At 46.3% G+C, this 26,644-nt stretch overlaps 2 protein-coding genes across 4 annotated transcripts in view; both read left to right on the top strand.

Annotated features, from left to right (window-relative positions):
* Nelf-A (Negative elongation factor A) overlaps nucleotides 1-5,173 on the top strand; it is a 63,927-nt gene extending 58,754 nt beyond the window's left edge. For both annotated transcript variants that reach the window (XM_037421703.2, XM_075887214.1), the window contains exons 10-12: nucleotides 2,221-2,470; nucleotides 3,632-3,731; nucleotides 4,590-5,173. In XM_037421703.2, coding sequence (XP_037277600.2) covers nucleotides 2,221-2,470; nucleotides 3,632-3,731; nucleotides 4,590-4,765 — 526 coding nt within the window. In that variant the 3' untranslated portion in view covers nucleotides 4,766-5,173. The remainder of the gene's footprint in view (nucleotides 1-2,220; nucleotides 2,471-3,631; nucleotides 3,732-4,589) is intronic.
* A 10,719-nt stretch (nucleotides 5,174-15,892) lies between these two features.
* The window catches only part of LOC142796477 (uncharacterized), a 405,078-nt gene continuing 394,326 nt past the window's right edge, over nucleotides 15,893-26,644 (top strand). For both annotated transcript variants that reach the window (XR_012893863.1, XM_075887213.1), the window contains exon 1: nucleotides 15,893-16,197. Coding sequence is in view for 1 of the 2 variants with exons in the window: in XM_075887213.1 (XP_075743328.1) it covers nucleotides 16,066-16,197 (132 nt within the window). In the remaining variant the exon portion in view is untranslated. The remainder of the gene's footprint in view (nucleotides 16,198-26,644) is intronic.

Below are 26,644 nucleotides of genomic sequence, written 5' to 3'. Positions count from 1 at the left end.
TCACTGTCATGTGGTATGTTTCAGTGCTGCTATGTCAGAGACGTACCTAAACATCACTCACTCACTCCACGTCATTGTGCACATTGATGTGGTGATGTTTTTTAATGTGATTCTACTTTCTATAGTATATGTCTAAAATCTGATTCTCTCCCATCTCAGTTTACAAGCGCTAGGATTTTGTTAGCAGCTACAGGGATGTACCTTGTGGAGCACGTACATTCGCAGTTGATTGACATCTTCCTTTGTATGCAACTACAGTGCGATTCTTGATGTACTAGATATTCATGCCATATTGCAAGAGCATACAGTGTTTCTGTGATCTTTTTTTATGATATAACTTTTTTTTTTTTTTCATTTTGCTAGCTTGGCTGCACTGTAGCCGCTTTCTGGTGACAATAGGTGTGTGCTTTTTGTTGCACTTTTTCCAGGAGAGATTTTCCCTCTAGTGTATGTCTAATATGATTGGTTGCTCTCTTTGCTTTGCAAAAGTGAGAATTCAAGTAGTATAAACAAGAGCACTCTTTCCTCGAGCTTGGCTGCATAAACAAGAGCACTCTTTCCTCGAGCTTGGCTGTATGGGCGCTTCAAAATGTTTGATCGTGTAGGTCCTTCAATACTTTTTGCTCAGAGCCGGAGTGGCCCTTTCATTGGTGAATAGGAGCCAGACCGTGACTTGTAAAGGGACGGCTTGACGGAGGGAAAGGCAGCTTCGACTAAAATGGTTTCTAATCCTGAACCTCAATGGTTTCATTTTGAAAGTGTGTGCACGGCATTCTTGTGCCCTTCCAAATTCTCTGAACAGTCAGATAGTTGGGAAAAAGAATGGTCCGACATTGATGTTGCTGTGTAGTCAGTTTAGGCAGTACTTCGAGAAATTAATTTGGTGCTTTATAAAAGACTTGGTGTTTATAATTTTCTGGTACAAGCTTTAGGCCATTTTCTTTAATGTAAAAAGTGCATGCACCAAACTTGGTAGGCGTTGTGCTACTTGCCTGTCTTACCACTTGCAAATCTCGTCTGTTTCTCATTCTTTGCCATCAGTCCAGCCTCAGTGCGTAACCTCATACGCAGTGTGTATTGCAGTATGCAAGACAAAATTTTTATAATGGCTTAATCGCCGCCACCTCTCCCGGCCATACGCAATGGGAGGATAGAAAAATCGGGGCTCACGCAAAGGATTGTGGGCTATGGCGATCGCCTGCATTGACTTCCGGTTCGAGTTGCCTGGCTGCCCGACGGGCATTCTTGCGACTGCTACCGCTTTCTGCGCTTTTCAAACTAGCACTCTCGAAGGCCCGTTCTAACAAATTGCTGCAAAATATACTGGAGTGCTATGCAGCTTAGATGAATAACGAATCCAATCACTAAGAAATAGTCATAATGGTTCGAGTGGTCATTTCTTCATTCAAGCTGCACGTACTTCTGGACTCATGCGTATTGTTTTGCAGCAAAGGGTGTTTTCGCGAATGTTTTCTCATACACGAATATTTTTTGTGTATCATAGCACCATGAGACATCTGCCATTTTTTTTTATGTTGCTTGTGCGTAGAATTTTTATTTACTTCTGTGTTGTGAAGGTATCATCTTGGGTTCGTTATAGCGAATTGCGACTGTAAACTGTTTCTTATTTAAAATATCTAATGTGATTGCAGGTCTTTAGCTTTCTTTTTTAAGCCACTCAATCCTCCTTTACGTGTCGTTCCCTCGCACACTCGATGAATGTGTTTCAGTGCATGCTCAACATACACTTGTGAAACATAGCCTTTATAGATATGAGTGGGAGCACAACACAGCCTATTGGCACTTCACGTTTGCAGGTCCGTCGTAATAGAGACATCATACCATAAACTCATTTTGGTGGAGGGTGCTCCACCATACATCTTCAATTTTTTCCGAGGAATGAACTTGGTTGTTTTGAAAACTTTGAAGCAAAAAAGTAATTTTTTGGTTGGAGCCATTTGAAAATCTTAATAATGAGCCCAGCCAGACAGTCTTTTCAGTGAAATGTGTAGCATACAGTTCTTTATCACGTTCTGCCGCAGTAGCACACAGTAGGCATTTGCTTTAATCAATGTTTGATTAAAGATAATGATACTGTTAAAGCAAATGATTTAGTGAGTAGTTTATCACCTTTCTTTTTCTTTCCCTAATTAGATTCAATTTCTCCCTACATGATACATATGACCATTTGTTTTTTGTTTTCAACCAATCGTTGTGCAGCATGTCATCAGCAGCAGCAACCGTGGTTGTTGCCCCTACGACAAGCACTGTGGTGTCTGTGGCTGCGCCGCCCAATGCAGTGGTGCGCCGCACTACAGTTACCTTAGGGGAACTTGGCGCCCTGAACAGTGCCACCACCACCACGGCAGTGCAGCACATTGCGGTGCAGAAAGTGCAGCCCGTGGTATCGCAGCAGACGGCGGTCGTGGTGACCACCCAGCCACAGCAGCGCGTTGGACTCTCCCTCTCGGTGAGTAGTGGCACGTGCCCCTGTCGTCATATTGGCAATGTTGTACACTTTTTCTATGTTTATGCTTTGGCAGGATGTTCAGTGACCACACTAAATTAGCTGATGGCTTGAAAACGTCTTTAGTGGCCAAAATTTTAAGCGAAAAGGTGCATCCATTACTTATGCACAAAGTGTGTTACACTATGTGCGCAACTAGTGTAACCAACAGACACAGGCTAACACTCCCGGGTATTAAGCACTCATAAATATCCTACGAAAAAAGTTGATAACAGAGCACCCTTCATTGTAGCTCGAATGGTGGAGCGTCGGCACATAGTTCAAAAGTGGTGGGTTCGTATGCCAGTGACGGAAAGGGTGATTTTTCGTTCACGTTAGTACTGGCATGAGTGGTTTTCCTTAGCTGCACTATGGGGCAAGTTGAGTGCTCTCAGCTCTCTCACTCCTTTTTTTATGGCACTGTATGAATGCAACAATAGCTTGTAAATAAGAAAATGCATGATACCTTAACTAGTAATGTGTGAAGGAAGGAAGTCTGTTTGTGTGCCATACGACAAAGTTTTTTTTATACATTATTCATTTCTCTAAGTAAAGAAGGCTAATGAAGATGTCTTATAAGCGCAAAAAAAAAGGCGATGCTTATTCGTGATTACAATCTAGTGTTGTTCTATCCGAATTTTCGTAAATATTGAAAGTGTGTTAACTGCACAAATTTTGAAAAAAAAAATATTAAGAAAGGTATGGCAGTGCACTAGATTTCAGTGGTATAGCCTAGCCTAGCTTTTTTCAAATCTCTAATGCTAGCTTGCCTCAGTGTTACAGTGCTCGGCTGCTGACCCTAAAGTTCTGGGTTCCATCCTGGCTGCAGTGGTAGCACTTAAGTGGAGGACTCTTGTACTGTGCAATTCGAGTGCATGTCAAAGCACAGCAGATGGTGTAAATTTTGCGGAGCCCCCACTCGTAATCATAATCGCCCTTCATAACCATACAGTGCGTTTGGGACATAAAACCCGACATTATTATTATTAGTCCTGAATGATAGCATTGCGAGCTTCTAAACGTGTCAAGCTTGTGACTACGGTAGTACTCTGCACTACAAGATAAATCTTGTGCCCTATGTGTTGACAGCTCTGCTATTATTTTTCTTTTCCTTTCGTAAACTAGTTGGACCAAGTTTCTGAGGCACAAGAGATGTTCAAGAACTCCAACAAGGTGTCACGTTCCGAGAAGGCACTCATTCTGGGTTTCATGGCTGGTTCCAGAGGTGGGTGGGACTTCATTATCATGCAGAGAGGTTTTTCTATTTTATTCGAAGGCTGGTTTTTATTATATGGCTTCTCCACCCCTTGTTTAATGTTATAAGCAAGCTTTAGCTTTGTGGATACTCTGATTTCACTATCAAAGCACAGGAAATTTAACAAATGCTGAGGGGATTTCATGAGTTAGCTGTTGGAGTGGACCAGACATTATGGCCACGTGAAGTGAAATCCTGCTACGATTCAAAATTGTTTCCCCTTCCTTTGAACCAAAAAAAGGGCATTTGTGCAGGTCTTGTTTTAATTTTTAGAGAAGTATTGTGCAACTTTGACTTGGGCGAGTTGGCACATAATTGGATAGGCTTCAGCGCGATTCAAACAAAGACAAATAGAGACAGTCCTCTGTGTTCTGTGTGTGTCCATTTGCTTTCGTCTAAATTGACCTGAAGCCTATCCAAGTAGTGTGCAGGTTAGTTAAGTCATGACAATTGTGGCCATTTTTTTTTTTCATAATAGGATATATACTATACGAATTTGATTCGAAATTATTCTACCGATATCACTATTCACTTTGAATTCGCTTCGAAACTAAAGTTCACTATTTGCACAATCCTATAAAGAAAGGCTTTTAAGTCACTGAGCAGCTATGGATGATAAATTAAGTAGTAAATTTTTATGTGTTACACGTGAACTTGGAAGGAGCGAGTAGGTAAATTTCTGATGACCGTGCTGTAGCACATTCATCAGACGCAGTCATGTGGCATGGTCAATTATTTAACGTTGGTCTTGTCGTCTGGGATCTAGTGTAACATGCTAGTTTACTGGAGGGCAAGCCTCATTTCTGCGACAAACTTTTTTTATTGCAGCCAATCCTTGCCCAGAACTCGGAAACCTTATCACTATCCGGCTGAGTGAAAACAAGGAAGAAATTGTCCAGCCCAACGGCACTGTCAAGCAGGCCATCGTGGAAACGCACTTCCAGATGAACTACTCCACGGGGGAGTGGAAGCGGGTACGAAAGATTCGGGAAGTAGAAGACTGAAAGGAAGAACGGAAAAATCTGCCTTGGCCAGGTGGACTTCGTCCTTTGTTTGATTGTGGTGAAGTGAGAAAGGTCTGAGGCTCTATAGAGGTGGCATGGATGTAACATCACATTTCTGACGAGGCTCATATCAGTGTGTTTGATGTGTCACATCAAAAAGAAGGAAGAGGACTCCACGACTGCAAGTTTGAGGGTGTAACGCTACTGATTTCCTCTTTGTCATCTTTTTTTGTTTCTTCACTTGGTTGTTTGTGCATGTGTCCTGTGCAGGCAGCAAAAGTCAGTGCAGCTTCTTGTATTGTTGTATAAAATGAAGTAAGGAAAAAGTGTCTGTACTTTATTTCTGCCATGCATGTTAGTGAACGTTGTTAATGGTGCATTCAGACGACGGACTGAATTCGGGTGTGGCGGGACAGACGGCGCGTCACGTGACCTTGCAGCAGCGATTCCCCTCGTCCGCGCGGCTCGCGGACGGATGACCCCAACCTATTTCTCACATCGGGATTCTGGCGGAAGAGAGCCGGTATTTCAGCGGAATAGCTCAGGGTTGGTGGCAACCAGTACACTTTCCGCCTGCTCGCGGTATGTCCTTCATGGCTCGCGGACAGCTAGCTGCATGACTGGTCGGCACCATCTACGCTTGAGCATGGTTTACTTAGTTTCCGGGGGCCTTGTTCTCAGGTGAATAAATACGCAGATATCACTTTTGGTGGTTCGGGAAATGTTGCCACCGTTGTTTTGACACGCGAGATTTTTAGCCGTCATGGTGGGGAAATATTCTAACTTCTGCAACCGGCGACGTGCCGCTTCTAAGAACGAATGGAGACGCGTTTAGAAGTTCTACAAGTGGGGAACAATAGTGTTGAAAGAACATTCTGCCAGCAACTACCTTTTCTCCTGAAAGAATAACACTCCTCGTTCATTTGTCACAACGCGACAGATATCGCAGCCAAGCGTCGCTTCTTGCGGGCATCCATGTTGAATACTCTCAAACCAGTCTGCTGCCAGCAGGCGCAAGTGAGCACCGAATCTGCTGTCGAGGGTAATCCGGCTGTTTTCTCCTAGGACACCGTCCGTCGTGTGGATGCGCCTGCAGGCGGATCATCCGCGGATTAGCCGTCCGCGTCTATGACAAATCCGGATTCTGTCCGTCGTCTGAATGCACCATAAGAAGCTAAAGGTGGCCATGAAGGTGACGAATTGGGGCTGTGTTTATACGGAAAAAAAATAGCCTTGCACTGTGTCTTTACTGCAACTTCGATCTACAGGTGCTTTTTTTCTCGCACTCTCTCTTTCAACAGTGAAAGCATACTCTCAGTCCTTGCAAAATAGGCAAAGTATAGAGAAAAGGCACATTAAGGGTATGAACGAAATCACTGAGCCTGTGCCGACTCTCGTAGACCATGTTTTATCAAACGCACCGTGTCGACTATGCCAGGCTGCTTCTCAACAGCAACCTTCCTCCTTACTACGGTTTATTGCACAGCTGTGGCCATGATACATTTGTTTTTCTTTTTGACAAGGAATGCGGTTACCTGTCTTTGATCTCAGGAGTGCCTTCCATTGGCATCGTATTTTGGGGTTTCTGTCAGGCTGCTTGGCAGAAGTTTTCGGGATTGCAGGCTTTGTATTCGAGAGTTGACTGGTAGTTAAAAACCAAATGTACTTTTTAACCACACATAACATGTATCACTGGCTACTCCGAACACCTAATTCTTGTATGTGTATGGCACTTGCTCGTTCCAATTGCCCATCTTACGCTCCCCCCCTCGCTTCCCACCCTTTTGTTTTTCATTTGTCATTTTTGCAGAGCGTCACTGACGACTTTGTAGGTAGTTGCCACATGTCAGAAGTTCGTTCCGAGAGTCTTTTAAACCTTGTACAGTGTACATCCTGGCATCATTACGACGAAGTCTTTTCACACTACTGCTGTTTAGTCACTAAGAGAAGACGTTTGGATTTGAAGGCAGCAGGTCATTCGTGTTTGAGCTTGTGTATGATAGTCACTTTGCAAACAACCTTCAATGTACATATATACTATACACTTGACCCATGCATCATTTTTCATCGCTGCTATTTTTGTTTTACGTGTTTGCTTTTCCAAGCGAGACACCACTTGTATTATGCGAGGCCTGTTTGGCTAACTTTTAAATTAGAAAAAAGAAAAGCATTTCTATATTCTGTATTGACATTTCAGATGCCCTATTTATTCCTTTGTTCATTTATGCATCATCAAAACTCCAGAGATGCTTTCCTTCTGTGGCACTGAAAGAAAAAGAAAATATATGTGTTATTGACGTTTCATTTGCCGTAAAAAGCGAGAAAGGCATCGTGAAGGGATAAATTCTCACGACTGCTAAGGCTGTGCAATTCTGGCGAGATGTGTCAGTCTGTGCTTTCCTTTCAGTTTGTTGTTTGTTTGTTTGTTTTCCAATGTACTTGGAGGACTGCCTGTGTAAGTGTGAACTTTATCGCCGCGTAATGTATAATGTGTAATATCCTCTTCTCTCATGCCGAAGGTGCCATGTTTGGAAGAGGAAGAAATGATACAAATAAATATTTTCACAATGTTAAAAGCTTCCCGAGTTGTACATATTGCGCACTGTTGCCCGTTCGTAAAGTCTTGGGGTTTGCGGTGGGCCGCTGCATGAAAATTCACGATTAAGAAAGTTTTTCTATATCGCACTGCCCTTCAGTATTGATTCAAATATCGTAATTAACACTTTGAGCTACTTCTGCAATGAGTGCACTTTTGTTAATGTTAAAAGTAAACAGGAACTGTAGCAGCAACAGCAGCCGTATACTCTTATACTTGTACTTAAATGTACCTTGTGAATTACTTTGTTGACATTACTTAAAGCAGTGCTTATTCAAATTGGAGATGCACAATCTTTTAACAGAATTTAATGTTGTTATCGTTGTTATGTGAAGAATCTGTACATTTAAAATCTGTGTATTTTTAAACATTTAAAAAAATTTTGATTATTTGAATAGAAAAAATACTGGTGAAGGTATAAATAAGCAAACCAAGGCAAGGAAGACACGTCCAAAGAATAAAAAAATCTGTATGACTGGACTATGTGCTGTATCTGTAAAGAACGTAAAAAAAAAGAACATCAGTTCGTTTGGGCCGGTGACCTTAAATGACTTACTTTTTCAAGCGATCCCACAACGCCGGCCCCGCCGCGGTGGTCTAGTGGCTAAGGTACTCGGCTGCTGACCCGCAGGGCACGGGTTCAAATCCCAGCTGCGGCGGCTGCATTTCCGATGGAGGCGGAAATGTTGTAGGCCCGTGTGCTCAGATTTGGGTGCACGTTAAAGAACCCCAGGTGGTCTAAATTTCCGGAGCCCTCCACTACGGCGTCTCTCATAATCATATAGTGGTTTTGGGACGTTAAACCCCACATATCAATCAATCGATCCCACAACGCCCCGCGGGCGCGCGAAGCATTATGAAAAAAAGGTGGTACACTGAGCAGACCGGCTCTTCCTCTGCCTACTGCTTGTTGGCACCATGCGAGCACAGAACGAAAAGAACATGCTGCCACTTGTTGAATAGGGTCCGAATGCACCTGCACGTATATCTACACATAAAACGTAAAATGAATAACGCATTCAGGGTAGATATCACTTGGCGGGTGTACATCGAATGTATAGAATATGAGCAGCATGCGAGTTGTTGCATACCGATACATGTGTTGAAAACGAGCTATCGTGAAGAATGTGAGCTGGAACACGGAATTCATAGTTATTCAACCATGAACTGCTTATAAAAAGCTATGACATTTAATACCATGGCGGTTTCATTGGGCTTATGTTAACACTCGAGACTGCAGCGAAGTGTTACAGCTATAAAACTTTCTAAAATTTTTGTAGGCAATTCATGTACGGCCTGAAAATAGGAAAAGTAAACACATTCTAAACGTATTTAAGGACGAAGGGATGGAACAAGAATTCACGTGCGAAATACCTTGCCCCAATAATTTGCGCTTTCTTATAAGATGCTTAAGTGGCTCTGCGGAGATTGTTTGCTGGCAGTATATTCCGCATTGAGTGAGACCGCTGTTGAATTTCGCGTTGGCGCATTCAAATATTGTTCAGTAAAAAATAATGATGTACTTATGTTTGGCAAAAGAAAAAAAAAAAACTCTGGCTCATTATCTGAGCAATGTTTTCCAGCTGCAAGAAGGCACGGTGTCCTGCCTATATTATGTTGCATCAGTTTGTGACCAGCTCATTCGCACTGCAAACAAAAATTATTTCGTACAACCTTCGCACGCTAAGAAACTAGGAATATTGTAGTTATTCAATGCATACATTCTGCACAGTCTGCAAGTAAATTGGGAAGCTATACGAGGTGTGGAACGTGTTTCAAGTGCTTAGTAATATTTCTTCCGCAGACCGTAAAAGGTCGCAGTGGTCCTCAGTAGGCAGAGAAAAGTACTATATGAGGCGTGCCAATTGTTCCTTCAATTTTCGTGCAAGACTAGGTAACCGAATTCCCCTTGTGTTCACATATATGCATAGGTCAGTGTGGTTTATGTATGGACACGTGCCTCAAAGAGCATCGAAATTCATTGAATGAAGCCATCACATCGCACCTCGCATTTTCAAGATTTGGGTGCACGTTAAAGAACCCCAGGTGGTCAAAATTTCCGGAGCCCTCCACTACGGCGTCTCTCATAATCAAATGGTGGTTTTGGGACGTTAAACCCCACAAATCAATCAATCAATCAATCAATCGCATTTTCAATCAGGCAATTTCTTCATCGAAGGCCTAGTAATCCTGCACAGTCACCCTAGTCAGACCACGTGAGCAATCTCAGAGACATATCATAAAGAACACTGCACCTTGTTTAAGTCAATTAATCTTCGCTATCGCTACAATGCAAGAAATGTAACTTTATTGATCAACTGTAAACACGTGTCTTGGTTCTTTGCTTTTTAGTGCCTGTTAGTGACATGCGCAATGCGCCCCCTTTTTCCTACATATGTTTTTCAACATGTGCGATAACCTTTCAGTGGCGAGTGAGCATTTCTGCTGTGCATATTGATTCCTGGTCTTAATTATTTATGTTTACCTTTTATGCCAACCCGTAATTATAATTAGTGTCAAGGAAAGCTGGTACGTGCATATTGTGCAAGCGACATGCACACGGTCTATTGAATGTATTTTATTTTACACAATACCAATTATTTCTAAAGCACTCTTTAAATATACCAGAACCGTACATTTTACTCGTAAACAGCGTCAAAAAACATTGATTCCTAATGCATGCCTGAATTTATGAACAGTGCTTGCAAATTTTTAGCTACCAGGTTGTACTGCTTTTTACTTATGCGGAAGACAGACTGACGCTAAAGAATAATAATAATAGCTCTGAGCCACTCAGCTGGTTGAACAGGGGGACAAATGCAAATTGTAGACAGGCCATGGCGCCTAAAAACAAGTTTGTGAGTAAATCACGCGGTAATATATCGCACCTTGGCGAGTTCATTTGATCTGAGAGTGAAACAACTTTATTGTTGATCCGGCATAAAGGGCAAGAGGTAGGGTAATTAAAGGAAGACTCTGGCGTACTCGGACGTCCCGGAGCAGCAATCTGAGAAGCGCCGGCACGGTGCAAAGGGAATGTTGAAGCGATAGGCCCGCGCGCTCGCCGTGGCGGCTGCTGTAGCGTACCAACTTTTCCCATAAGCGCTTGCGCGCCCGTTGGCGGTGCTAGTGTGCTTGAAAAAGGTCTATTCAACTAAAAGTCACAGCTTTGTCGCAAAGGGGAAGCGATGAATGCGATAGCAACAAATTGGAATGTCAAGCGACGAATGGCAAGAAGATCGAAACATGCTCAACAAAATCGTTCCGGTGAAAACCAAGACGTACGATTGCCCCCACCCCGAGATAAGCGAGCGCACGCGTGAGCGTCCCCCCTCCGCGGGGCAAAGTACGCGTGGACGATGAGAGCGTGCGCCGCCGCGTCGTGACGATGTGGCGACGCTAAAGCCCCTAGAACTCCTTCGCTCTCGTTTCTCCTCTGTCTCCTCTTCTCCGCACTTTCGTTTCGAACGTGGCGCCACCTACATTGCTCCTGCGTAGCAGACGCCCTTTCGCGACGAGAGCACTTGCTTGGCAGGCAGCGCGCTGAGGGCTGTCGCGCCAGCTGTCGAACTCACCCTAAAATTATTTCAACGAATCTAACGTAGTCCCACGACAGCTTTGTTTAGCGCCACGCGCTACGTGTGCGTGTGATCACGCCTTGATCGAGTCACTCGGCGTCGCAGTCAAGGGATGTTAACTTTGTGAGCATTACCCCTAATATGTATGTTCTTAAACGTAAAATTGTGATCGTTAGTGAGAACCCCCGTTTTTGTTTTTGGTCCGTCGTTTAGGGTGTCTGCGAATAAGTTTTACACTGTAAATAACATTGTTAAACGTTCTAGCCGGCTGCTATGGCTCTCCTTTCTGTTAGCTGGCCGGATAGCACCCGATGGGACAGTGTGGCTGTCTTTCCTTACTCAGCGCATGGGTGGTGCAAGTTTCACCGTATATAGGGTACACAATATGTGCAGAGAGCATCCACAGTGACTGTCATGCAGTGAAAACAATAACTCGCGTTGACGCGTGATGGCGATGTCGCCGGCGGCCAATTTTAGCGTTTGGTGAGGCATCTAAGGCCTTCATAATGTGTCAGAAGGCGCACAGTTGATACACTCTAACAGCTGTGGTTGTTTCGCGAAGTGGTTAGACGCCCTAATCATATTTCGGAAATGCGCCGTGTAGACGTATCTCACATACGATCTATATCGCTGAAAGAATGGGCTAGCGTATGAATGAACTAGCGGGCCACCATACGTGATTACTTCGCGAGAGCTCCACTCGCGGATATAAACCTTCACACGAAGTAGCAAATAAACTATCACGCGCAATGACACGTATCTGTGAGGTTCCTAAACGACGCGCCCAATGACTCGAAGGCATGCACGCTTTGCATAGCCGCATGCCCTTGCGTCGCGGGCCCCTCGGCTGATCGGTCAACGCAAAAGAGCCACAGAGAGCAATTCGATCTGAAACATAGGAGCGCGCAACAAAATCCAACGGAGAGTGCCAATCTTAATCGGAGTTGTGGCACTCCAGTTTTGTTTATTCAAAACAGCAACGCGAAATGTCTAAAGTTCCGTATTCACAATTTCGAGTGTCTTTCCGCGTACATTCTAAGCGCACAAACCAGTACCGCGAACTCAAACCAGTCGGCGCGTAACGACAAGCAGAACACGTAAGCATGTATTGTTAACAAAAAAAAAAACAGCCCCCCGCAGAAGCGTGAATGAAACCTGAGTTAGAGATCGCTACGTCCTGCACAATTAACTGCGACTTGTCCGCAGTGTCAGAGCACGCATTGAATTGAGCAAACATCGAACCATAGAAATAGTGAGAGACGCGGAACTTCGCAAAGTGGATTAAAAATGTGCTGAAGTTCTCATTTCCGATTATACGTAACCATGTCTTTCGTCGCAACTCGTTGCGCTTAACGGGCGATACCATAAAGAGCTTTCGGCCATCACTAGACTTTTTCTGGCAGGAAAAGGCGCAACAACCACTCACGGCAACGAACAGCGACATCATTCTTAGATGAAAAGTATTTGACAACACAGCGCGCACGAAAGGACAATTTGGTAACTGTCAAAACCGATGCGCTGCGCCCCTAGGAGTCCTTTCCTCCAGAGCAAAGATGGCAGTCGCGAGCGATCGTAAACAAACGAACACTGCGAGTGGTCCCACGGGACGGTATCTGGCCAATACCGACGCGTCGCCGCGCGGTGGAGGAGGAGGAGGAAAAGAAAGGAGGCACGTGAATAACCACGTACGTCGCTGCTTTAGGAAGTTTTAGGGGCTTTATGCGGCGTGCGCTCATTGCGCCATCTTGCTGGTAATGCTGAAAACATGATAGCCCCCCCCCCCCCGAGATGCCCGTCAACAGCGGTAAGTGGCAGACATAAATAGCTTGCCGTTTTAACGATGAAGGACGTGTGGGCTCTCTGTGTCTCAGTGGTTAACACCTCGCACTCACATTTCAGATGTCGGACGTTCGATATATAGATACACATACATGTACGGTGAATGACGTCGACGCCACACTCTTAAAAAAGAGCGAGTAAAAAGGGTGTCATTTTGTCCCACAACAATAATCGTCATCTATATTGCGTTCCATTCTTGCGCTATCGCCCTGCGCCCGGTACATCCCAGTCACGATCGACATGCCCATTATCAGGGTTACATTGCATTCTCGATAGGACAGTGGCCAGCGCCGAGTTTTCAAGAAAGGAAACGCACGCAAGCCTGATGACAATTATTGTTGTGGGACAAAAAGACACGCTTTTACTCGATATTTTTTTAGAGTGCAGCGGCAAACTCCAGCCGTGATAGTGCCCATATAATTGCTATCGCAATAAAAGCAATAACATGACAGCGAATGAAATGAAACGTGGTAGCGAAATATTTGTTATTACGTTTTGCAGGAATTCGAACTACCAAGACAATCAGGTTGATACAAATAAAAATGCAGCAAACCAGATAATTAACATGTAGTAACGTAAAAAAGATAGAATTTATAAACGGAGTGCTGATCATACTGAATCTTATAGGCACATTATTAATTACGATCGGGGCGAAAAATTGAAGTGATACGTCACAAAACGTCAAAATTGCTGATGCTTCAAGCACATAAAATTATGGTGAAGCGTCCATTGTAGTTGCAACTTGCAATGCTGGCTATCCAATTTTTATGAACATTACATATATCTTCTTGCCACACAGCCGTCACGTCGCGTTAACGTCAATTGTAGTTATGCGCCATGCACTGAATTTGATTCATGTAGCAGCGTCCAGTGCTAACAACTTGACGAGCCTAGGCGCTACATATCAGCTTACCGCTTCTAATGTTGCTAACACCCACATGTTGCTGTTGGGATCGTTACGCAAGTGTAAACTACTGGTTATATAAAACATATACGTCGGCTAACTTATGTCTGTATGTACAACATTTGTACGTATATTTGAGCGTAATATCGTAAGTTTCGCTGATTGCACCACAGTCACTCTCCCCTAGCATGCCTTGCATAACGTCGATCCCATGGCACGTGGGATCTGCCGAATTTTTTCCAAAGCAGTCTGGACAAATGATGTGCTCCTGTGGTAGAATACGTGTTTGTCACAGAGACAGCTTGAGTTTGATCCTTCCGAGAGCTTTCTCTATTATTTTATTTGCATTTTTCTCAATTTTTCGGTATGATTTTTTGCTCACAACCAACGGCACCGATGCCGTAATTGCTGCGAAACGAGCTCTTCAACGCTATCGCGTTAAAATCCGCCAGATCCGCACATAGTAGATAAGCGACTGAACCAAAGCAGTCGCTTTTGCCACCAAACTGTCTATTTGCGAGGTTTGCGACTAACTTGGTGGCGCGACTAGTACTTTAGGTGTGGAGGAACCATTATCTGTAATGGAAAGGCGAGCCACCCTGAAAATAGGTGAAATGGCTAATTAAAGAAAGACTATTGTTATGAAGGATGCCACACTTGAGCACCTTGTACTGGAGACAGCCAACGCCACCGAGATAACTTAGGCCTGCTCACTAGTCTGCCATGGGCTCTGACGTCACTCCGTTTGACCGGTGTGTTAAGCTGCACAGACGTGCCTTATACTCTTGCTCTCGTTGCTCGACAGACATGGATTGTGAAGCCCGACAAACGTTTTCGTGGCGTGCTTGTCGGTGACTCGAGAATATCGTCTTTTTCTGTGTATGTGAACTGTGCTGTGGATATATGATGCGTTTTGAGCACTGGGTATTTGCAATCCATTCGGTTGCACGATGCTGTGTTGCGAATTGTCGCGGCAAAGAGACCGAAGTTGCGAGTGTTCTCGTTTACTAAGGACAACTGGAAAACGAAATGGGAGCGTGTCGTGCGTCAAGCTGACGTCGACACGCTCATTATTGCGCATATCTGAGGCATCATAACAACACGTATATATTCTGCGTGTTCGTCGTTACTAGAAAAGGCATACATAAGTAATTCTAAGGACCGTAGCGCTTATCACGCTGCGCTGTCCATGCAACCCTTGCACGAAAAAGCGAGTGTTTCCAACGCTTTGCTAAGACGACATGGTGGTGGCACCTACCCGTCGCCTTGCGTTCTACACCTTATCACCTCCGAGACTGGCGCGCACGCGCGTCTCAGGGCCACGTGCTTAGTTTAAAGAAAAAAAAACTGCCAGATGGCGCTCATGTCGCATGTATGAAGGGACTTGATGTGCTCGTTCGCCTCCGCTGCACGCTGGAGGCACTCTAACGCAGCGCCTCCAGAATACCATTCACCGATTTTCTTCCGCAGAACATCAAATAAATGTTTTGTTCACTCTCTCCACCCGCAAGACTATCGTCTTTCGACGACATTTGCAGATTACATGCAGATACGGGGCCAATTTTTTTTCGTCTTCTGTCAGTACGCGGCAACGCTGAAACCTAGCCAGCGCGGCTGTACTGTATACGTACTGTATATACACTCTTGCGCAATTTGGAGGTTCCCTATTTATCGCGCGAGTATAGAGTATATAGTGTCCAGCGAGCGTCGACCAAGGAAATGAGCACCACCACAGCCCAGAATCCTCTGATCCTCTTTTGAGAAGTATGATGTGTGAGGCAGGTTTCCCCTACGCTCTTTGTTCCTCAAGCAGCGACCAGTTACGCCCGAGAAAGGCGCTTTCGTGTATATATACTTTATCATTATTATTATTTGCTGCACGGTAAAGGCAGTCATGGTTGGCGCTCGAAGTGATTCGAGTGAAGCATTTTTTAACAAAAGCTTTTCCAAGTCTTGAAAGAAAATTCAACGGATAGATAAAACATCATGAAAGAACCGTAGTAAACCGACCAAATAAAACAAAACAAAACAAAAACAAGAAGAAAACCTCGTTTGCGGTGGGTTGCGCCAGGACGCTGAGGAACAACCAACCAACCAGTTTCGTTATCGTCCGCGAAGATAAGAGCCAGCCAAGTTTATGCTTGATCGCAACGAATGAAAAACTTGATAAAATAGAGGGAAAGGGTGTCATCGTGGGAATGGGGGTGATTTTTGTAGCTTGGAACAGCAAACGAAGAAAAGAACAGCTTAGCCTTTAGCGTTCAGAAAAGGGATCGCTACGCCCTTGCACCGTAAGCCTGTCGGCACTCGCTCGATTACTTTGACGTCGCGCTAGACCTGCATACGATGACGCTCACAGTTCGCGCCGTGCGCTTGTGCGGAAATGACTGAGAGATGTAAAGCAAGTGTTGCAAAAGTGCCAAAGACTACATTGAAGAGCACTGTGCGGAATATGTGCAACGACGGCCCGCGGTGGCTTCTGTTGGACACACGAAGTGCACGCAGTTATTTGTGGGTAAGTCGAAACTGCTTTCCGCGTTCGTCCGCGCTACTAGCGCAACATTCAGGTCATTAAGCCAAATTTACTTTTAAGGCGATGGATGTTGTGACGTCTGAAGTTCAAATCAAGGCTGGCTTGCTGTGACGAACTACGCACTGCTTTCGTCGTTCGGCGGTGACGACTGGGTACTGTTCGGCTAAGCGAATTAAGAATGGCATAGAATCGATTGTTAGAGATGTACACGTTGTGCTATACAGCTGAAGTAATCAAAGTACGTGGTTTTAAACACCAAAATGCACTGCGGTAGACATGTGCTTCAGCATATAGTGATGTCCTACGGATTAAGGCGAAAGCTACAGAAGCCTCATCAAACGGGAATAATTGACAGGGGGCGTTGTCGGCGTAAACATGAACAATGCAAGAAATCATGTGAAGTCACTCTATAGCCTCCGTGCAGATGTAAGTTATGAGGCCGTACCCCGCCGCGGTGGTCTAGTGGCTAAGGTACTCGGCTACTGAACCGCAGGTCGCGGGATTGATTTCCGGCTGCGGCAGCTGCATTTTCGATGGAGGCGAAAGTGCTGTAGGCTCGTGTGCTCAGATTTGGGTGTGCGTTAAAGAACCGCCAGGTGGTCAAAATTTTCGAAGCCCTCCACTACGGCGTCCCTCATGACCATATTGCCACATGGTTTTGCTTGGGTGAGATCGAAGAGTGAAAGAAGACAAAGACGATCTCTCTGAGCCGCTGCTTGAGTAGTCGACTAAACGAGCCCATTTTTATCAAGTTTGTCGAGAGTAACGTGACAAGACTGGTGGAGGTGCTGGGTACGACGTCTCGCAATCCACCCGATGCCCAAGACCCCGTCCAGCAGCCGGAACACAAGCCCTGCACCCGTGGACACTCCTGCTCATAAAGTAAGCCGCCGCCAACGAGGCCTACCGCCTGAGACACCAACCACTGACGCAGCGACTATGACTTCGACACAAGATCCCATGCACACAAGATCCGACACAAGATCCCAAGATCCGAAACACAAGATCCCAACACAAGACACAAGATCCCAAGCTCCGGAACGTGTACACGTGCCTAAAAGACGGTGCCAAGACGTGGTTTTTGAACAGGGATGATGTTCTGACATCTTGGCGCGAGTTCCAGCGTCGCCTCCTGGAGACCTACAGGAGTCCCGACCACCGCGAACGGGCGGAGCGTGCACTACAATCACGCATCCAGATGCCCAACGAGACCGTCTCGATGTACGTCGAGGACATGACACGGCTTTTCAAGCGAGCGGATCCTGCTATGGCAGAAGAAAAAAAGTTGCGCCACCTCATGCGTGGTGTGAAGGAACAACTTTTTGCTGGTTTGGTGCGTAGTCCCCCTAAAAGTGTTTCTGAGTTCCTTACTGAAGCGGCAACAATGGAGCGAGTACTGCACCAACGGTCTGCCCAGTTTGACCGTCAAGTGAATGCTGCCTCAACTCCCGAAATTTTCGCCACCCCTGGGAGCAAGAGCCCCGAATGGATTCGCGAGATCATTCGATCTGTCGTCCGGGAAGAAATGGAAAAGATGTACGGGACAAGGCAAATCGACGTTGGTTCTATCACCAGTGTCATCCGCGACGAGGTCCAGCAGGTGCTGCACGCCCATCGTTTTCCGTCCACGTCGGTTGATCCGGAAACGGCCCCTGTGTCTACTGACAGTCGCCGTCGTACATACGCGGAAGCCTTGCGATCTGCCACTCCTCTTTCGGGTCAAGGAGTCCCGATCCAGCCAGTGCCACACGTCCCGATCCAGACAGTGCCGCACGTCCCAATCCAGACAATGCCATACGTCCCGATCCAGACAATGATGCCGTCAGTCGCGATTCAGTCAGCGCACGCTGATTTGGACATCGATAGTCGCCATACACCGACGCGCAAGTCTGATCTCTGGCGTACGCCAGACAGACGACCCCTCTGCTATCATTGCGGTGAGGCTGGTCACGTTTACCGCGAATGCCCATACCGGCAACTTGGACTGCGTGGATTTTCCGTCAATTCCCCTCGTCCCCGAATTGGTCAAAGGCCAAGGGATATCGAAGAGTATCTCGCGCAACAGCGTGCACCCTTTACACGACGGCAATCGCGGTCACCATCTCCGAGGAGACCCGCAGCCACTGGGCCACGTTTCGGGGTGACGGCACGGGAACGCTCCCCGAGCCCTCGTCGGGAAAACTGAAGGCAGCGGCCTTCGGGGGCAAGGTCGCTGGGACTCAAAGTGCGGAAGACCTCCCATCGATGCTTGCACGCAACGCCGAAGGCATTTCGTCAGAGAATAATCGCAGTGCCGAAGAAACGCCGACATCCGCATCCGAACTTAGTGACCGCGTGTCACTCGACATACCTGTGCTGGTTGACGGTCTTCAGGTCAGTGCATTGGTAGACACTGGTGCAGACTATTCGATCATCAGCGGGAGGCTAGCGAAAGATCTCAGGAAAGTGATCACGCCGTGGAATGGAACGCGAATTCGAACAGCTGGAGGACACGTTGTAACACCGCTGGGTCGCTGTACCGCAAAAGTGAAAATTCGTGCGTCAACGTTTGTGCTCAGCTGCCTCGTTCTTCCCGACTGTTCGCGTCAGCTGATTATCGGCATGGACTTCCTTCGGGAATACGGTGCCATCATAAATCTCCGTGAGCGCATCGTGACCTTCTCGACTCAAGGCGCAACAGATCGAGACGCTGATAACTGCCGTAGACTTGCGCTGCGTGTTGCTGACGACAGTGTGACGCTGCCACCTCGAGCAACTGTTCCCATCGAAGTCACTTGTGAAGACTTCCAAGACGGCGACGTGGTGGCTGAAAGCAACTTATCACTTCTGCTGCTCCAAGGTGTATGCGCCGCCCGAAGTGTTGTGCGCGTCCGTGACGGACAGTCAACGATACTAGCTACGAACTTCAATTACGAGCACCGGCATCTTTTCCGTGGAACCACCCTAGCTTATGGAGAACCTGTTGCCGACGTCACGGAGTGCTTCGCGTCCGAGGAAACGCATGAGGATGAGGAATTTCTAGACCACATCGACATTAATTCGACGCTGTCAGACGAGAGAAAGGCTGCACTTCACGACCTTTTAAGGGAGTTTAGATCTTGCTTCGCCTCTTCTTCTAAAGTCCGTCAAACACACCTCACGAAGCATCGAATTATTACCGACGATGATGTCCGCCCCATCCGGCAGCAGCCTTATCGCGTTTCTGCCAAAGAACGCGAGGCTATTCAGACACAAGTAAAAGAGATGCTCGATGACGGGATTATTCAACCATCCAGCAGCGCTTGGTCCTCACCAGTCGTTCTAGTAAAGAAAAAAGACGGAACGCTGCGATTCTGTATTGACTACAGGAAGCTTAATAGCGTCACAAAAAAGGACGTCTACCCGCTTCCACGGGTCGACGACTCCCTCGACAGGTTACGACGTGCGAAAGTATTTTTCGTCCATCGATCTAAAGAGTGGCTATTGGCAAATTGAAGTGGATGAACGAGACCGAGAAAAAACCGCGTTTGTGACTCCAGATGGACTTTACGAATTCCGAGTTCTTCCCTTCGGCCTCTGTTCTGCACCAGCCACTTTTCAGAGGATGATGGACACAGTTCTCGCTGGCTTGAAGTGGCAAAGCTGCCTTGTCTACCTCGATGATGTGGTCATCTTTTCCGAGAGCTTTGAAGAACATCTGAAGCGTCTGAGAAAGGTTCTGGAAGCCATTCGCACAGCTGAACTTACGCTGAAACCCCAAAAATGCCATTTCGGCTATGAAGAGCTGAAATTTCTGGGACATGTGATTAGTGCAGATGGAGTGCGACCTGATCCAGACAAAACTGCTGCTGTCGCCGCCTTCCCTGTCCCATCAGATAAAAGAGCAGTACGCCGTTTCCTCGGCTTGTGCGCGTATTATCGCCGATTTATCGCCAACTTCTCTAAGATAGCTGAACCTCTTACGTGACTCACCCGAGATGACGTACCCTTTACTTGGGGCGCAGAACAAGATACAGCGTTCACAGAGTTACGACAGAGAATGCAAACAGCCCCTGTTCTTGCCCATTTTGATGAGGACGCTGCTACAGAAATTCATACAGATGCCAGCAACGTCGGACTTGGCGCTGTCCTTGTACAACGACACGGCGGCGTTGAGCATGTGATAGCTTACGCCAGTCGCCCCGCCGCGGTGGTCTAGTGGCTAAGGTACTCGGCTGCTGACCCGCAGGGCGCGGGTTCGAATCCCGGCTGCGGCGGCTGCATTTCCGATGGAGGCGGAAATGTTGTAGGCCCGTGTGATCAGATTTGGGTGCACGTTAAAGAACCCCAGGTGGTCTAAATTTCCGGAGCCCTCCACTACGGCGTCTCTCATAATCATATAGTGGTTTTGGGACGTTAAACCCCACTTATCAATCAGTCAATCAATCAATCAATCAATCAATCAATCAATCAATCAATCAATCATTAGCTTACGCCAGTCGTACTCTTTCTCGAGCTGAGACCAACTATTCTACGTCAGAAAAAGAATGCCTCGCAGTCGTGTGGGCGACGACCAAATTTCGGCCTTACCTCTACGGTCGTCCCTTCAAAGTGGTGACTGACCACCACTCGCTCTGCTGGCTGGCAAATCTCAGAGATCCATCCGGCCGTCTCGCACGGTGGAGTTTGCGTTTGCAGGAGTTTGATATTACGATTGTGTACAGGTCAGGGCGCAAACACGAAGACGCCGACGCGCACCTGTGGGGAACGCTGTCAGGGGCTCCGAAGATGAAGATGCCTTTCTCGGAGCAGTTAGTGACTCCGAATTTATGTCAAAGCAGCGGGCAGACGATGAATTACGCCCAGTCATTGATTCCCTGGAAGGCCGCAACTCTCAGGTTCCTCAACACATTGCTCGCGAACTGTCCTCTTTTTGTCTAAGAAGAGGCATTCTTTACAAGAAAAACGCCCGTGGTAGCGACAAAGCCTTCCTACTCGTTGTTCCTACCGACATGCGTGATGAAATCCTCCTGGCGTGCCACGACGAGCCCACGTCAGGACATTTGGGCTATTCGCGAACTCTCGCCCGAGTACGCCAACAGTATTACTGGCCGCGACTATCAACTAGTGTACATCGATATGTGAAAGGCTGCCGTGAGTGCCAGCGCCGCAAGACTCCGCCTGTGAGACCCGCGGGTCTGCTCCAGCCGATCGCACCACCACGGACACCGTTTGACCTCGTGGGAATGGACCTTCTCGGGCCCTTCCCTTTGTCGTCCTCTGGGAACAAATGGATTATAGTTGCGACAGATTATCTTACGCGTTATGCTGAAACAAAAGCGTTACCCCGTGGCACGGCCTCTGAAGTGGCACAGTTCTTCGTGCACCAATTTGTCCTACGGCATGGTGCCCCGTCATGCGTGATTACGGACAGAGGGACGTCGTTTACAGCACGAATGATGGAGGACATTTTTAAACTGAGCTGCACAAGTAATCGAAAAACAACGGCTTATCATCCGCAATCCATTGGACTGACAGAGAGGCTTAACAATACCATAGCGGACATGCTGTCAATGTACGTGGACGAACAACATAAAACCTGGGACGAGATTCTTCCATACATCACGTTTGCTTATAATACGGCAACGCAAGAAACAACGCGATTTCCGCCTTTCCGACTTGTTTACGGACGCAACGTGCGAACCATGCTCGATGCTATGCTTCCGTGCGACCAAAGCAATGAACTTGCTCAAGATGCTGAGCAATACACTCAATACGCCGAAGAAGCTCGTCAGCTAGCTCGCATAAACACCGGTCACCAACAAGATGCAGACGCATGACGTTACAACCTCCGCCATCGAAATGTCACCTACCACTCTGGGGACCGAGTGCGGGTGTGGATCCCTGTCCGGCGACCAGGCTTATCCGAAAAACTCCTAAGCTGTTATTTTGGACCGTACAAAGTTCTTAGACGAATCACAGATCTTACCTACGAGGTATTTCCGGACGGCGCAGCGTCTTCTCGTCGACAGCTTCGGCCCGAAACCGTGCATGTCGTTCGGCTGAAGCCCTACTTCACACAGTAGCCCTTGTGGTTTCACGTGCTACGACATGCCGTGACATTGCGTTGCTGCTGCTGTTTGTGTTCTCCTGTGTTTTTATGCCTTTTCTTTTTGCGCTTGGCGGAAGCGTTGGCGAAACTTCCTAATTTGCGCTGCGAGTAGTGACACTCTCCCTCTTTTGGTTCTCTATATCTGCGTGTGTATACCTTCATTTTTTTTATTTACGAGCATCGAGTCGATGCTTTAAAAGGGGGGGGGGGGGGACTATTGCCACATGGTTTTGCTTGGGTGAGATCGAAGAGTGAAAGAAGACAAAGACGATCTCTCTGAGCCGCTGCTTGAGTAGTCGACTAAACGAGCCCATTTTTATCAAGTTTGTCGAGAGTAACGTGACAATATAATGGTTTTGGATGTTAAACTCCTCATATAAATCAATCAACTTATAAGACTGCTTCTAGCGACAACAACCGTTGATTTGGCGGGATGTTAGCCAATCGTGTAGCGACGCCTTTTCTCAAGCCAATGTTTTTCGTGCTTGGCGAGTGGTCAGAGCGACGGTCCGTCCACGTTATCAACGCGGTCAGGCAGCCGCGAGTGCTGGACGATAAGAATAGCATATCATAATGCATAATGTTGCACTCCGTGACAGCACCCCTTCAGAGGCCATGACAGTGCAATCACTTCTGTCACAAGCTATACCGCCGAGTTTGCTGCAGCGTTCGCCCCAGAATGATAAGCTTTGATCGCATCGCGGGCGAAGCGACGCACTCTATAGTGCAGTTTCGCTCAACCGGTTGGTCGCTCCCGTCATTTTTGCCAATACTTTGATGTGGCCGCGTTTGTCTGAGGACGAAGTCTGGCGAAAAAATTGCCGCCTGCATCTTCCTACAGGAGGAACTCGGAACAAATGCGTCGCTGATTGTGGGGGCATCGCATGAATATTGCGTGATTGTGAATGGTTTGAAAATGTTTGTTAAAGTTGTTAGTCGTGCGCCGTAACCATTAGACCACTGTGGCGGATTTCTTTCTCAAGCAACTCAAATGGTATGGTACCTGCTTGCCGCCTCAAGCGTATAACGTTCTTTAACGATGTGGCCTGCCGCGTCGGTCCCCTTTCTCAAGCACCGTACGAGAAAAAACTTTGCCCGGGCACCTTTCAATATTACTTTGTGTTTGTCCACTAGATCTGTGCATTCTGGAGCGGCAGTCACACTGGAAAACTCCACTGCGTGATGCCTGTACCTGTGCGTGCGTGCGTACATGCGTGCTGTGTGTGTGTGTGTGTGAAAATTTATCTGCATTTTCAGCCTGATTCTCTGCATCAGATAACACATTCTATTCTTACTTTGTCTATTATTCCTTCTTAGAGTGTCCACACAACAAAAAGCCAGTTAGGGTTGAAAGAGCCTATATAGCTGATGTTTTGTGAAAGCGCTATTCGCAGCTTCCAGGTACCGTGGCGCCGTGGAGCGGTGGTGGCCGGAAGCTCTGTTGGGGTGATTTATGTTTTGAACCTGCTTCAAACAGCAGACGCTGCTGCTTGCTTTCACGTGTTTGTGGTCGTTTTTCGACGTTGTGAGCGGTAGAGATATCGCTGTAACCCCTTGAATTTCTCAAGTTACAGGGAAAGCTGAAAAAAAAAAAAAAAAGCCGACTGATTTCACTGCGAGCCTTGATGCTCCGGGAGGAAAATTAAGCGTCCCGTTCAAATTAGCGCCACAAAAAGCCATCAGGAGTTTAGAGGGTCAAATTCAGCAAGCAAATAACCAATACCCATGAATGTATGCAGCAGCCATTTTCTGCACGAGTACATCAACTTCCAGGTTTGCTTTTCTTGCGCTTAGTTGGTCTGCTCAATACGATACAATTTTGCGCATATTTATCTCTCAATATGCTACCCGGCATTCACTTACTTATTATAGCATGTTAGCGCTCCCTTACTTTCTCAAAAAAAAAAAAAAATAATCCAAGGGCCACCGAAACGCGAGGAATTGCAGCCTTCGCCAAAAGTGTACTTTCCGGTATCGTCTATTGCGGGGCGATTATCTCAACGACCGCTATGTTGAATGTACAATCGCGCCATTTACAGGTCGTGAAAGTTGCGAATATCCCTGGTTCGTGAACAATGGATAACGAAACCTTGCTTTCAGGCTTCAGTTGCTTCGCGTTCTTGCACATACTTCAACTTCGCGCGATTGAAGACGAAGTTAGGTGTGTGCCCCAGTTCTTTCGGCCTACCTTTATTACTCCGAGATGAAGGTGCGGCTTTGTTGTGTGTGATGCAGCTACGGCGGGCAATTTACTCGAGCAAGTGACGGAACAGCAGCGAATACATGGATCGCATCACTAAACAAGCTAATACGGCTAGCAACATCCATAAACGCCGTGGAAACGTGGTATATTCCTCTCCGAGCATCCAGAGAAATCCATCTCGGTCACCAGGGAACAGATGCCGCGCCAGACCGTGCGCTTAATCAGACTCGAGGCTTGTTGCAACGTTTTCGCTGTCTAGAAAAAAGAAACAAACAAAAAACTAACATATACTGTTGCCATGTTCGTGGCACCGAAGTATGACAAGAGGCTGTGTGCCCACTAGGGCTTTTTATTAGGCTGACTATCTAACAAATATATAAGTGGTTGCCGGCCGGACAACTATAGATTCGGTTGAACTCTCCGACAGTGGTGCAACCAATTACAGACTCCCGTAAGACTACACGCGTAACACGAAATATTTCCGAGAGACACTCTTGTTGGCCATCGTACCATTAGGTATACGCTTAGCAGCACAGGTCGACTTGAGTCTGACGCAACCAAATCGCAATTTTGTACATGATTCTTAGCTTTAGATTGAAATGATGTCAGATGTTTTGGCACCAAATATGTCTGAGTAGCTTTTCCTGGAACCCCTAAGTACGCTTTCCCTGGCCCAGGGCCGAATTAACAGTGTGAAATGCCCGGTTAAAAAAAAAAAAAATTAAGGGGGCCTCTCGGCCAGCTCCCTTTCTTTCTGGCTTTGTCGTCTGGTCATGCATGAGACTTGAAGCTTTTTAGTTTTAGCTGCAAATAACGTAAGCCACTTTTATTCTCAGCCTCTCCGGAGTGTTTAATATCACCTGGGCGTTTTCTTTCCTGTGGAGCTCGTGGAGAGATTCTCATCCTAATAATTAACCATATCAGGAGACGAAGACACATGGATAGCATTAAGATTTGTCTGATTCGTTGAATCATACTGAAAGCACACTAAAATGTGCAAGAAGTTAAGAAAAGGAGGAATGCACACGGCACTTAGAAGTGCAGTCCAGGCACCGTGTGTATTTTTCCATTTCTCTAAGCCTATAGCGTTGTTTCTCTTTATTTCAAGAGAGGACATCTTCCCTCGAAGATCAGGGAGCGCCTTTGTGAAAAATAGCTTCCTCTATCTGTTTCATCTTCACTGATTTGGTAATGCACGCTATGGTGGCCTGCGTGCGAGTAATGCCGAAGTTGACAGGTGGGCCTTTTTCAGAAAATATTCGCGCGTACTTACAGTAATAATACCAATCTACTAGCTACATTTGATTTCATTTAACACACGCTTAAGCTTTTCATAGGCATCATTTCAATATAGTGCTATTATGCACACTGTATATGCATGCCTAATGATTACAAGTAATACAGATGGTTTAAAATTAAAATATTTTTAATGTGGGAAGGCGGTGTGCCTGATATTTTGTCAAAGGTGGCGCCTATAAAAAATGAAGTCCTTGTACAACTTTCACAAAAACATTTTTAATAACACTTGAAAAACAGCCACACATATTTTCATTTATGCACGTATCGTTCGTTTTTAAACATGTAATATTTTGTGTTACGTATTTACGTGCAATATTTACTTTCATAAGGCTATAGGAGAGGGAAACAAATTCATTGCATACGTATTTTCTGCGGTTAAACTGCGAAATATCTTGATATCCTAATGAAATATTTCTTCCTAAACACAGTGTAGAAAGTGAACTCTTTCGCAAAAATGCAACGTTGAAATGGGGCGTGTATACCTATTAACATATCTCTTTTTATTATTCTTTGAAGTATAGAAAGAAGGCATGTACAGGCTGTTTCATACTTAGGGAAAATCTCGCAGCACCAGGCATCGCGATGCGACTAGCGCTGCAAACACGTGCCAGCAGCAGCTCACGCATGTGCAGACGCTTTAAAGGGGCCCTGCAACACTTTTTGAGCATGGTCGGAAAACGCTGCCGATTGATAGTATAGAGGCTCCCAAGAACACGTGAGCCAAATGTTATAGCGCAGCACGCGCCCTGGAATTCACAATAAATTATCCAAATCAGCTAAATACTGCTTTTTCTCCCTTCAACAAATGACGGGAAATGCTTAAAAATCACACGTAGATAGCCCATGTATCAGTAATT

Source organism: Rhipicephalus microplus, chromosome 2 (genome assembly GCF_043290135.1).
Source record: "Rhipicephalus microplus isolate Deutch F79 chromosome 2, USDA_Rmic, whole genome shotgun sequence".
NCBI lineage: Eukaryota > Metazoa > Arthropoda > Arachnida > Ixodida > Ixodidae > Rhipicephalus > Rhipicephalus microplus.
The sequence above is the reverse complement of the archived record's forward strand: the minus strand, read 5'-3'. Positions and strand labels throughout refer to the sequence as shown.